We start from the raw sequence: 13,953 nt of genomic DNA on the forward strand, positions 1-13,953 counted from the left end.
AGGGCTCTTTCCACTAGCACCATATGGCCTCAAGATATTGGGAATGTATAAGGTATATATGTATGATAAGGAAGAGGGGAGAGAGAATGTAGAAAGGAGGGATAGAAACAGAAGGTGAAGGTGCCCATTAAGACACTTAATTAGGGGACAGCTAGGTGGCGTAGTGGATAAAACACCAGCCCTGGATTCAGGAGGACCTGAATTCAAATCCAGCCTCAGACACTTGACACTTACTAGCTGTGTGATCCTGGGCAAGTCACTTAACCCTCATTGTCCTTCAAAAAAGAAAAAAAAAGACATTAAATTAGAGGTAGAATAATTCAGTGGGGGTAAAAAATCCACTGAATTTGGAGGTAGAGGGCATGGATTTAAATCCTGAGTCTCCTGCTTTACAATCTGGGTGAACTTTAGTAAATTACTTAATCTCTCCAGGCTTTTGTTTCCTCATCTGTAAAATAAGGAGATTGTGCAAGATGGCCTCTGAGGTCCTTTCAGGCTCTAAATATATGAAGCTATCCCTTAAATCCTGAAATGCACAGAAAACAAGGAGATGGTAAGAGAGGATGTGGCTATGATTCATTGATCACCTAAGAGTAGACTTACCAAGGAACACTGATCTCACACTGGAAATCAGAGTTTAAGTGGAGCAGGGACATCTTACAAAAAGTGGCTAATCATTATGGGTTATAGATTAGGGAATAGGGAATAGGGAGCACGGGTTTTTTGAAGAGGAGAAGCTGAAGAAGAAATGTTTAGTATTCCAGGGTGGGTGGGTATTTCTGGACAAGCTTACAGATGTGAGAAATGGGAAAATCCAAGGTCAGAGATGAGATCAGAAAAAGAGGATGATGATGAAGGGAATGTTAGTTATTGGTGTGAAGAGATGAACTCAAGATGCAGAATAAGACTTTTTTTGGACATGACTATTATAGGAATTTGTTTTGCTTAACTGCATATATTTTTTCTTTTTTCTTTTTTTATTATGTTTAGAATTTTATTTTCCAAACTACATGTTAAAACAAATTTTGACACCAATTTTTAAAAACTTTGTGTTCCAACTTCTTTTCTTCCCTCCCTTTCCACCCCCCACCCCAAGAACTCAAGCAATTCAATATAAGTTATACATGAATTGTCATGGAAAACATCTCTACATTAGCTAGGTTGTGAGAGAAAACAGATAAAAACAAAACTTCAGATTAAGGAATTGTAAAAAAAAAATGTGTTTCATTCTCTTTTCAGATACCATCAGTTCTTTCTCTGTAGATGGATGGCAATTTTCATAAGTCCCTCAGAGTTACATTGGATCATTGCCTAACTGCATATATTTGACTTTTTTCCCCAATGGGAGGAAGTAGGACAAAGATAAAATTGAATTAACTAATTGAAAATAAAATAAATTTGAGTAAGAGAAAAATAGATGGGTTAGAATTATTTTCACATGTTTTTGAACATTTAAACATTAGTGGTTTGGCCAAAAGCTATTCTCTATTTGCTAGAAAGAAAGAAAATAAAATCAATAGGATTTAATATGCAACCCACAAACCAAGTGTAGCACGCTTGACCTCTAGAATATGCATGCCTCAGATTTTTAGCAAAAAAAGAAAAAATGTTTTTACTCAGTTACTCATTTTATCCAATTAGTTCTTGGCTTATATTTAGGCCAATAGGACCTAACCACACTCTCTTCCCTGATCCATTAGATGACCACTAGGTGTCATGCTAGCAATCTTAAAACACAAAATCTTGGGGCTAGAAAGAATTTCAGAAGCAATTTTGTCCAACTCATATATGAAAAAGATCTTTTCTATAACATGTAAGTCAACCGGTTCTTCCCTTATCAAGCAGTCTACCCCACTTTGGGATAGCTCTAATTATTAGCTCTTCCTTACTTCAGGCCTAAATATGTATCTCTGCAATTTGCACCCATTATAGTTCCAAGTTGTGCCCTCTGGGGTCAAACAGAGCAGTTCTAACACCTCTTCTTCATTTCAGCCTCTTAAACTAAATAGTTATTATGCCCACTCTTTTATGGTTTTTCCCTTTCCAAACTAAGCACCCCTAATTCCTCCAACTGATCCCCATGTGGCAGGATCCTGAGGCCCTTCACCATTCTAGTTGTCCTCCTCCAGACACTCTTCAGTTTTTCAAGGTCTTTCCTAAAATGTGGTACCAAGAGCTGAAAATAATACAGTTGAACCATGGTAGAGTACAGTGGGATAGTAGCTGTTCAAGCCCCAATAGCTATGATCCTCTCTTGACATAGCCTGGGTTAGGCTGTCAGTTTTTTGTTTTTGGTAATGGCTTGGGGGAGGCTGCCATATCACTTTTCTGTGGTCATCCAATTTACTTACATTTGATCCATCTTATTTAAATCTATAAACATTTATTAAGTGCTTATAGAATACAAAGCTCTGGATGGGGTGCTGAAGAAGAAACAAAGGATGGAAAGGCTACTCTTTCTATTTTTTGGAACTTTATATGTCTGGGATAGTAGAAAGAACACTGGAAAAGAATAATTACATGTAGCCCACACACATAGGGATTTCTGACCACTGACCCACCACTAAAAGAAAACAAAAGAAAGGGAAAGGAAAAGAAAAACAAAACTAAATGTCTCTAAACTAGGATAAGCACATCATAGATGAATGAGCAATACCATGGATAAGGTTACAGATAAAGTGATGGGACACTGAAGCTTTCACATACACTGAGGATTTTGTTGAATATATTATTGTTCAGTCGTTTTTTAGTTCTGTCTGACTCTTCGTGGCCCTATTTGGGGTTTTCTTGACAAGGATACTGGTGTACTTTGCCATTTTCTTCCCCACTTCATTTGGCAGATGAAGAAACTGAGGCAAAAAGGGTTAAGTGACTTGCCCATAGTCACATAGCTAGTAAGCCATTTTTAACTCAGAATCTCAGGCCCTGCACTCTATCTACTCCACTATCTAGCTGCCCTTTGTTGAATATAGTAAGCACTTAATGAATGTTGAATTAAATTAAATGGTAACTATATTAAATATTTTGCTTGAATTGATTAACAGTGATTAAGTAGTTATTATAGTATATGCCCTGAACAATATTAGGAGAAATAGAATATAAAAGAAATACAGTTTTTATAGCCTAATAGGAAACCTACAAATCCTGCCATAACATAGTACTAGCTATGGACAAATCATTTACCGTCTCTAAATCTGTTTCAGTGTGCCAGGCCTGAAATAAGGAAGACTCATCTTCATGAGTTCAAATCTGGCCTCAGACACTTACTAGGTGTGTTGCCCTGGACAAGTCATATAACCCCATTTGCATAGGTTTCTTTATCTGTCAAATGAGCTGGAAAAGGAAATGTCAAACCACTCCAGTATCTTTGCCAAGAAAACCCCAAATGGAGTCATGAGGAGTAGAACAGGACTGCAAAACGACTAAACCATAACAAAAATGGGGATAAAAAAAGCACAATATATCTCATAATGTTGTGAGGCTTAAAAGGGAAATGTATGTAAAGTTCTTTGCAAATGTTAACATACTGTGTAATTGTGTGGTGTTATTACTATGAAATAATTAGAAAGTGCAAGGCTAGTTTAGTGTTCAAACTACTAAGCCATATTCCTCCTCTTTTTTTTTTTTTAATCTTAGCACTATCCTGAGACAAAAATGTATCTTTCTCCTCTTCATGGTGCTAGTCTTTGATGTGCTATAGCTTTAAAAGTACACTAGCTAGTCCTCGGAAAGATTTTATGATGTTAATATATGATATATAACAATCTGATAAATAATGGGCTCATTTTCAATTATTCCAATAATCCCTTGTAAAAGGGAAGTAATTCTAGACTCTAAATTCCATTGTATGATCCTCTATACCGAATGAAGTGCTCTGTACACATTAAGTACTTAATAAATGTTTTCAAATTACTCCACAGTCAATGTTCTTTTTTTCTCATTAATGTCCCTACCTCCTCATTATCCCCTTCTTCCCCCAAACAACCAGACCCTGCTTTTTCCCCACTTAAAAAATCCTCTCTTCCTCTACATCCTCACTCACTCATCCACTTGATATTAAGTACCTATTCCGTGCCCATGGCCCCACCTTTTGGTAAAACCTAAAGACTTTTCCATCTCTTTACAAACTAGAAATACTCTCTTGAGTAAGTAAAATAATCTAGACTTTGTGACACTGGAACTTATAACCGGTGGGCTACAAAAAACTCAAGTTTTCTCTTTCATTTTTACCCCTCTTCATTGAAGATCTGGGTGCTAATCAGGTTTGGATTAGGAGCCGTGGTTTAAAGGTGGAAGAAAAAACTTTCTCCTATTTCTTTCTTTCTTTCCTTTTTTTTTTTTTTTTTGGCGGGACAATGAGGGTTAAGTGACTTGCTCAGGGTCACACAGCTAGTATGTGTCAAGTGTCTGAGGATGGATTTGAACTCAGGTTCTTCTGAATCCAGGGCCGGTGCTTTATCTCTCCCATTACTTTCTGCTCCACATTTAAAGACTGGGCCCAGAGCTCTATTCCAAGAGAGGTAGGTTGTTGTATTCTCTAGATCTGATGAGGTGGACTGATTTTTTATTGCAGGCAGGGAAAAGGGTAGGGACTGTAAAAGTAAATGAAAAGAGAAAGTAATGGAGGGAAGAAGAGGGAAAGGAAACACAAAGCAAAGAAGCCTGGGTGTGGAAATCATAGGATTCAGGGTTAAAATCAACCAACAAGCATTTATTAAGGGCCTACTGTATGCCACACTCTGTCCTGGTGATGGAGATAACTAATAAAAAGCATGAAGAGGGGCCTTTGAGATTGAGAAAATAGAACATCTCTATACTTAAGAAAAGGAAAGCGAATTGAAAGGAGGGCAGAGGAGGAAAAATGAAAAGATCAGCAGGATTGAGGAGAAAGGTAGGGAAGCTGGAATAGAGTGACGAGGGGACCTTTTCCAGACGGGCTGCCCCAGTCCCAGCCCTGCATCCTGCGCTGGTCTTCCTTTCAATGAGCTCTGGGCCCGGCAGAGGGCAGCAGCTCAACAGGAGAAGATGCTTAGAACTGCCCGGGGCCCCGGGACAGAGCTGGGGGGCGGGGTGGACAGAGGGCGTGTGCACTTTGGGGGAGGGTGGAAGAGGGAAGAGAAAGTTTTCATCCGGCACTGAAACTTGCGGGGCTCCAACCACATGATGTTGGGGGCTTCAGCAGCACTAGGCATTTTTGGGAGGAGAGATCCCCTTGGGGAAGATCTCACCCCGCCCCCCTAGCGCCATGTGCGGTCTTACTCCTAGTCCAGGCGTGGGGCAGCGAGGACCGCTCCCCTCCCGCCCGCAAGCCACATTAGGAGAGGCAGTGGAGTTGCGCGACTGAAGCTGGGATGTGTGTCGGGGGTGGGGTGGGGTGGGGGTGGTCCTCGGATAGTGAAGAAATTGGGTAATGCCCTCCCCACTCCTCTCCCTCTAGGGAGAAACCCATTCAGCTCAGAATTCTGCTCGCTGAGCCCTGAACACCCCGCCTGTGCCCTTATCCAAAGCCCGAGTTGGGGACGCGCACTCCAAGCACCTTGAGCTGAGGACGCGCAGGGAAGTGCCACCAGCCCGGGCCATCGGCTCGGGCATCGCGCTCGGGCATCGCGTTCTGGCCGCTCTTCGCACGCTAAGGAAAAGTTATAGCCAGGTCCTGGACAGCTGCGGGGACCAGGGGGAGCACAAACTGCGTCTCTCTCCTCCGGGTCTCCCGCGAGCATCGGAGAAGCAGCCTGCTGAGAGAGCTCTTACAGGCTCCAGCGGCCAGGGAAGAAAGTTGGGTCACCCCCACCGTCCCCTGTGTTCGCCTCCACCCCACCCCCCAGTTTAGCACTTGGCTGCTAATTCACTTCTCCCAAACTAGCCAACTCTACCCTCTTAAGTGAAGACCCAGGTCCCTGTTTAGGCAACCCCTATGATTTCTTCCCAGGTGCGCCTAGTCCCGAGGTGCTAAGTCCGCTTGAAAGCTAGAGGAGAGAAACCTCTCCACTCGGCCCGCCCCTATCCCGCCTCCCTCCCTCCCTAGTACCTAGGACCCCTGTGTTCAACTCCTCCTCTTCTCCCCACCCACCCCACCTTCCAGGCGGGATTGGGATCTGGGGATCCCGGGAGGGGGTACTAAGAATTTGGGGAGTCGTAACTGGGAGAAGTGAGGGATGCGGGAGTGGGGGCAGTGGTGGTGGTGGAGGAGGGGCGGGGTAGACTTGACCAAGAGAGCGCCCGTGACCTGTTGCGTGCTGATTGACTTAAGCCTTTCTCCCTGATCGGAGCTGAGTGGTTTATGTAAATAGAGGATTTTAATTCTATCGTCCTAGGTAGGATGGACCAGCCCCCCTTGCCTCTGCCCTCATGTCCAATAAGAAGAGACCCAGCTTGACACCTGCCTATATACAGAGCGAGAGCTAAATCTTCCACACTGATCCCCCGGACATATATATTATATATATACATATATACACACATTTACACGCTTGCCTCTCTCTATATATGAGAAGCTAGAGGAACTCCAAGGCAAGGAAAAAAGGGGTGTGTGCTAGGAAACCCTAAGACCATGACTTCTAGTAAAATTGAGATGCCTGGAGAGGTGAAGGCAGATCCCACAGCTCTGATGGCATCACTGCACCTTTTACCTTCGCCCACACTCAACCTTGAGATCAAATATACCAAGGTAAGTAGAGACCATTGTCCTCTTCAGCACGGGTTCCTTTCTGGAGGAGAGGTGCGGTTTTGTTTTGTTTTGTTTTTATTGATTAATTTGGAGGGGGTGGGAGGGAGCAATGAGCTGAAGGAGTCTAGAGGTCCATTCTAGTCTGACCTCCCCACATCTTGCTACTGAAATCCCAAAGAAGCAGCTTTGCACCCCAAGGACTCTCAGCAGATCCGCAGAGATCTTGGAAAGCTCCAAACGGTGGTTACAGTCTAGGAGCTTGCCTCAACCCTTCTCTGTTTTCTGCTGGTCTAGACTGACCCTCATACATTTGTTTCTCTTGCTTCTGGCTGCTCTGAGAAAGTTATATGATCAACTTCAACTTTTCAGAGAGCAAAGGAGAGGGTCTTCTTTCCCAACCTAACTCCTTTGCCCCAGGGGGCTTCTTGGTTCTTCACAGTTTAAAAATTTCCTAGGGCGCTCTTTTCTGTTGCCAGGTTGTTATACATTGGACGGAGTCTCTGAACTAATTTTGCCCTTGAATTGACATTGTTGTGGGTGTCTTTTTTTTTCCCGGTAGAAAATTGTCAAGACGAAAAATATTAGTGTTTATTTCAAGAACTGTAAGAAAACTAATAATATTTTAACGTAGTTCTGATACCTACCAGCATTTCATTTGAATCTTGCAGAAAGTGACTTTTCTCCTAGAAACCTTAGAAACTAGACGTTTAAGTGTGTATATAAGCAGGTTCACTTTGGAGTTCAAGCTTTTAATAACCAACTTTGACGTCTTGGGAACCAAAATCTAGAAGGATTTTTCATTCGTAACACTAAAAGAAGATACTTTCTCCTTTTAACTATCAATAGTCCTTAGAATTTATTTCTGTCTTTTTTCTCTATCGAAAATTGTTAGCTAAAAATTAAGCCATACTTCCTGGGATATTTGTAACTGGTATTTAAAAAAAATAAAATAAAGGGAAGAAATACTATGACAGATTTATTGTGGTTGATTTAAAAAATACTCTTGTCTTCCTGCTTAAGTCTATTTTGTTGAATGATTTTCTTTAAAAAGTTTCACTTTTTCATTTTTTAAGAGGCCAGTACTGAAAGGTATTTTCTGGCAAGCTTTTGACGATGAAGGTCGGTTTAGCAGGAAAATCTGTTGTTGTATTGTACATTACGGTTTCTGGTAAACAAAAGTTACTGAATTGAAGTGTCAAAAAAAGTGCTTTCACTTTTATTTAGTTTTAGGAACTAAATGAGGATAATTTATATTATGAATGACAAATGGATTTTGTCTACCTGTTAGGTTTATGGGGGTGTGACAAATCAGGGAAGGGAGTTGGAATGAAAAATTATTAATGGTTACAGCTATTTAGCCGTCTTTGCATAACAATCATGCCAACCTTTTCTCAAATTTTGCAAATAGGGAACAAGATAGGGGGTGGGGAAGGGAGGGAGAAAGATTTCCAAACACAAAAGCTGCAATGAATAGCAGGTCCCTAGCTTTCTCAATATTAAAATAACATTTTAATTAAAAATAAGAATTAAGATCTAACAATTTTCAGTGGCTGTAGACTAGAGAAAAAAAAATACCGATGGTTTTACTGGCACATGAAGAAAAAGAAAAGATCCCTTATCGGCCTTTTGGAGTTTGGCTTTACTGTTCTACCTTTGGCCACGTTTTCTGTACAGCCTCCTCAGAGAACTAAAGTTAGGGCTGGAGCAGGTATCTGTCTCAGGTTTTAATTTTGAGACTCCTGGGCTTCCCTTGTTCAGTTGGACTCTACCCCCTTCCCCCTTCTCCCTCCTCCTTTTTCCTCTCCCCTGCCCGCTTCTGTAGGAAAGACAACTGATTTATAGCTAATTGGAGCCTTTAATGTGAAGTCTTGGCTGGAGAAGACTTTTATCTGGTATTCACTTTCCCACTTATTACAAAGAAAAACAATTAGAAATGAAAGAATGGATTGCAACCTGATTCTTTAATTTGTGGGGAGGAGGCACTTCATTTCTTGTGTGACAAACAGCCCCCATAAACACTAACACTAATCCAAAGGAAAGCACTTTCCCCCAAACTTGTAAAATCAGATATCTGTGAACATTCCCAGCAATTTTACTCCTCTGGTCCTTAGCCTGGATCCCTATGCTTGCATATATTCCAAGCAGTGGGCAAAGCACTTCTTAAAATCCTGAGCACAAATCACAGGGAAACTTGTTTTTTTCTTCTTTCCTGATAATTTAGGATTGTGGTTCCTTAACCCAGGGTAAAACAAGGAAAAGAAAAACAAAATGAACATTTCAGTGATGTCTTGAATTCTAAAAAATAAATACAATCAATTTGCAAATATTAGTTTCAAAAACGATCCAATATAAAGTGGATAATTAGGAAAATGACCTTCTTAGCAGTCTCTAAAATAAAGGTACTAATTTGAAGTATCACATTTTGGGGGTTCATTAAATAAAATTAAATATAAAGCAGGCCTTATATTTGTATTATTTCGAGAGAGTATGTGACATGAAAGGAAAAAGTCCCATAAAGAATCATTTTGCCATTTCTTGTGGATGGATCTTTTGTGAGTGATATTACCCACAAATTTCTATACCCTTTGGGACTGTCATATGTCAACTGCATGCAACTAAATGGTTAGTAAGGGTAATTGGAAATTTCAGCATACATTTAGAGTGTTTTTCATTTATCCAAAAGCATTCATTTTGCTTTCTAAAATAAGATTTTAATTTTTATCCTGTTAGTAGCCTTTTATTTAAATTCTCATCCAGGGACAGTTAAGATGACTTGGCTAGGGCAATTCTACTTTAAAACAGAGCTAAGAATCAATCTGTCTCTGTCTCTGTCTCTCTGTGTGTCTCTCTGTCTCTCTCTCTGTCTCTGTCTCCCTAACTTTCTAATCTCTATTTCAACAGACATTCACATTACAGCTTTGTGATACTTAAGAGAAACAGGGTTCAGTGAATTTTTTGCCCCCAAATCAAACTATCATTACTTAGGTTGCTTCAGAAAAAACCTCTAAAGCTTTTCAGTGACCTTAAGAAGGTGACCAAACCTGAAATCAGATGTCACAGAAAGCTCCGTTATCTCTAATAAGAATGATATCCAATGACATTACCTCTTTTTGAGGGGGATATCTATTCCTACCTAATGTCTAGTCTTAGTTCCATAATATAATCACTTAGAGTCTAAAGGTTTGGGTTGATTTTGTTTGAGGGGTGTGTGTGGTGTGTGTGTGTAAAATTATTCTAAACAGAGGGGACTACACAGAAGAGACAGGAGCCTCTAGAGAAGGAAGATGGTCCCCAAATACAATAGTAAGGAACTGGCTTGAGGAAAAAAGTCATCTGTCACCTTTAACTAAAGCTTGCTAAACTCAAGATTTAAAGCGGGAAGAGACCTTACAGATTTTCTAGCACAACCCCTTCATTTTGCAGTTGAAGAAATTGTCATCCAGAGAAGTTGTCATTTATCCAATATCACACAGCTGCTTTATGACAGTGGGGCTTTGAACTCAGGACCTCTCAATTTGAATCCATATTCTTTTGTACTGCACCATGCTCGTTGTCATTAATATTAAAAGCATATAGTTAATTGGCTTGATTATAGAAGGTTGTATGGCTAAGTATATCATAGGGCAGTGGTACCCTACTTAAGAGTACATATACCTTGGTCCCCCTGTCATTGGATTACCAGAAGCCTTTCAAGAGGGTATGATAAATATTTGGTAAATAATAAATTGAAATATTTCAAAAGTAGTAGTGTTAGATGGAAATATGTTATATACCCAATAAAGTTTTTTTTTTTAAATAAAATTAATTTCTTCATTTTATTTCGTGTATGTATATGTCTGGTAAATTCTAGAATTTATTTCCTTTCCTAATGAATAGGGAGGGGGTAATAGGAGGTTTACTGATGATCAAGGGATATGGGGACTAAAAAAAGGTTGAACACTCATTGCTAAAGGATGGGTTCTTAACCTTTTTTGTGTCATGGACCACTGATATAGAAAGAAACACTAAATTTCAGTTAGAGATCAGTGAAAGTAAAGATCGAAGTTTTTTTTTCTTCCTATCCAAATTCACAGGCCCTCTGTAATCTATCCCTGGACCCCTCTGGGGTCTGGAGACTCCATATTAACAATTCCTATTCTAGGTGGACAAATACTGAATGATCGTTGATCAGTGCTTGCCTGATTTATTTGTGCCACTAAGACAATTTCTTTCAGATTCCAGTAGGTGCTTTTTGGGAAACCTGTCCTTATCCTCCTTACACTTTCTCTTTCACTGTGACCACTGCTGAGTATTAATAGCTTCCTCATTAGAGTAGTAACCTATATATCACCTTTCTCCTAAAAGCACATGAATTCAGAGCCTATTATTATTTAATACATACATGTGATAAGTTTAATTTGCTGTTGTATTATTTAGATTAATTAGGCCCTCCTAAAAAGGTCCAGCAAGCCAAAATTAATGCTACATTTATTGGAACTCTAGGGAAAAAAACCCACTATTCTCTGCATCCTTCTTAGAGATCCTGATTAAACGATTTAAAGTCCCATAAAATAATTAATCTTTTAAAAAAATAAATGCAAAGGATTAAGGAAAGAGTTGCTGTTGCATTGTGTGAAGTACTTTTATTATCATCAACCATCATAGGGCCCATTGTCCATATACAGTGGAAACTTTGTTGAATTGAATTGAATTTCACCTTCAGGTTCAATGGGTTATAGAATCAGGAAGAGAATGAATAGGCTTGACTAGGCCATTCCTTGATCAGAAACCCTAAGTGGCTTCCTATGGCCTTGAAGAAAAAATGTAAACTCTTTTGTCTAGCATTTTAAAGCCCTCTACTATATCATATCACACCTTCTTATATTGTGTTATATGTTATGCTATGTTTTATTATATCATACCACATCATATCACATACATGTCATGTAATGGCACGTCCTATCATGCCACGTCACGTCATGTCACGTCATGTCATCTGTTCCCTCACCATACTTGTGCTCTCCTATCTCCATACATTTTCCACAGGTCATTCTCTTGACTCAGATGCACTTTCTCCATATCTCACCTTTTAAAATCTCTCTCTTTCTACCAGGCCTAATTCAGGTGGCACCTCCTCTATGAAGCCTTCCCTGCTTGTCCTAGCTAAAAGGGATCTGTCCTCTTCAAATGTTCTTAGACCATTCATCACTTTGTCTTGCTCTTTCCTTCACCCCTTTGTCACTTTCTACCTTGAGTCTTATTTATTTGTATATGGTGGTCAGATTTTCCTACCAAAGTTCCTTGAGGGAAGGCCCTAGGTTGGTGTGTGTGTGTGTGTGTGTGTGTGTGTGTGTGTGTGTGTGTGTGTGTGTGTGTGTGTGTGTGTGAATTGGGTTTAAGTGACTTGCCCAGGGTCACACAGCTAGTAAGTATCAAGGGTGTGAGGCCCTCCTGAATCCAGGGCCGGTCCTTTATCCACTGCACCACCTAGCTGCCCCTCCTGGGTTGCTTTTATCTTGTGCTAGCCCAATGAGCTTCCTAAGTGTTTTGTTGAACTGAATAGAAGAGGAAAGAGAAAAAGATAAAAGTGGAAGCAATTGGAAGAGGGAGGGAAAAGGAACAGGAAGGAGGGAAAACTTGTTCTAAGGGCTTGATCTAAGGATCCCAAAATAACTTAGCAGGGCCCTTGTTTGGTCTCTGCTGGTAGACATCTGAGTTTACCTTAGGACCCACCACACAGGGTGGTTGTGAGGATCAAATGAGATCTTGCATGTAAAGTGCTCTGTAAACCTTTAAAGCCTATATAAATGTCAGCATACCGGTATGTTCAGCATACATGAATATAGCCCCTGGGTTTAACCTGGGACTTGGAAATGTTTAAGCTACAGGTGGAATTTTTCCATAGACATTTTACTAGGAGTGTTACAATAAAGAGTGATTTCTTTTATTTCATTTCAACCAATTTCATTTTGAGTTATGTGCTCATTGAACTGTGTTAACATGGGTAAAAATAAAAAGGATGCTTTGTCCCACATTAGAAGGAAAATAGAATAAATTTAAGACATTGTACCTCTAAAAAACAAACAAAAAAACAAAAATAGCTGTGTGACCCTGGGTAAGTCACTTAACCCTCATTGCCCCGCCCCCCCCAAAGACATTGTATATCTTTTCAAGGAGTTTACAATCTTATTAGGGTGATTATGGTTCAAAACGCAGTATGGGGGCAACTAGGTGGTACAGTGGATAAAACACCAGCCCTGGATTCAGGAGGACCTGAATTCGAATGCGGCCTCAGACACTTGACACTTACTAGCTGTGTGACCCTGGGCAAATCACTTAACCCTCATTGCTCTGCCCACAAAACAAAAAAAATATATAAAAGGTTCAGGTAACTATTTTTCTATTACGTCTTCAAAATAAAAGAAAGTAGGTAATCTGTCTTCCTGAGGTTTTAAAATGTTCAGACACAATCACAGAGGCATAGATTTAGGGCTGGAAGGTACCTTGGACATCATCTAGTTTAACGTCTTCATTTTACAGTTAGGGAAACTGAGGCCCAAAGAGGTGAAATTACTTAAGGGGAGGATGAAACAGGTAATAAAAACAACAATAATAGCAACAATAATAATAATATCTAACATTTATATAGTGCCTATTATGTGCCAGATACTAGGCCAAGTGCTTTTACAGTTATCTCATTTGGTCCTCACAACAACCCTTTGAGATAGGTACTATCATGATGCCTATTTTACAGATGAGAAAACTGAGGCAAAGAGGTTAGATGACTTGCTCGGGGTCACACGGGTAGTCAGCCTCTGAGGTCAGATTTTTTTTTTTAGTGAGGCAATTGGGGTTAAGTGACTTGCCCAGGGTCACACAGCTAATAAGTGTTAAGTGTCTGAGGCTGGATTTGAACTCAGGTACTCCTGACTCCAGGGCCTGTGCTCTATCCACTGCACCACCTAGCTGCCCCTGAGGTCAGATTTTAATTCAGGTTTTCCCGACTCCTGGCACTCCATCCACTGCACCACTGAGTTGTCCCTATAAGGTCATAAATGCCAGAGCCAGAATTTCAACTTGGATCCTCTAACTTCTAAATCGAGAGGTCTCTACTACTGAACCAGAGAGCTTTCTTGTCTACTTAATACCATTAGGGATCTGGAACCTGTCTGTCCTGGGCCCTGACTCCTTGTTCAGCAAACTATATTGCCATTCATTAATTGACATCTTCACTTGATAAAACTATTCTTCTTGTTCATTGTTTTAAAAAATGGGGGGGAAAAGCCCAATGAGGCAAATTCTTGGTT

The 13,953-nt window shown here is 40.2% G+C and overlaps 1 protein-coding gene across 1 annotated transcript in view; it reads left to right on the top strand.

Moving 5' to 3' along the window:
• Positions 1-6,183: 6,183 nt before the first annotated feature.
• ALDH1A2 (aldehyde dehydrogenase 1 family member A2) overlaps positions 6,184-13,953 on the top strand; it is a 100,148-nt gene continuing 92,378 nt past the window's right edge. Inside the window, exon 1 of the mRNA XM_043985054.1 lies at positions 6,184-6,667. Coding sequence (XP_043840989.1) covers positions 6,551-6,667 — 117 coding nt within the window. The 5' untranslated portion in view covers positions 6,184-6,550. The remainder of the gene's footprint in view (positions 6,668-13,953) is intronic.

The sequence above is a fragment of the Dromiciops gliroides genome, chromosome 2 (genome assembly GCF_019393635.1).
Source record: "Dromiciops gliroides isolate mDroGli1 chromosome 2, mDroGli1.pri, whole genome shotgun sequence".
NCBI classification, from domain to species: domain Eukaryota; kingdom Metazoa; phylum Chordata; class Mammalia; order Microbiotheria; family Microbiotheriidae; genus Dromiciops; species Dromiciops gliroides.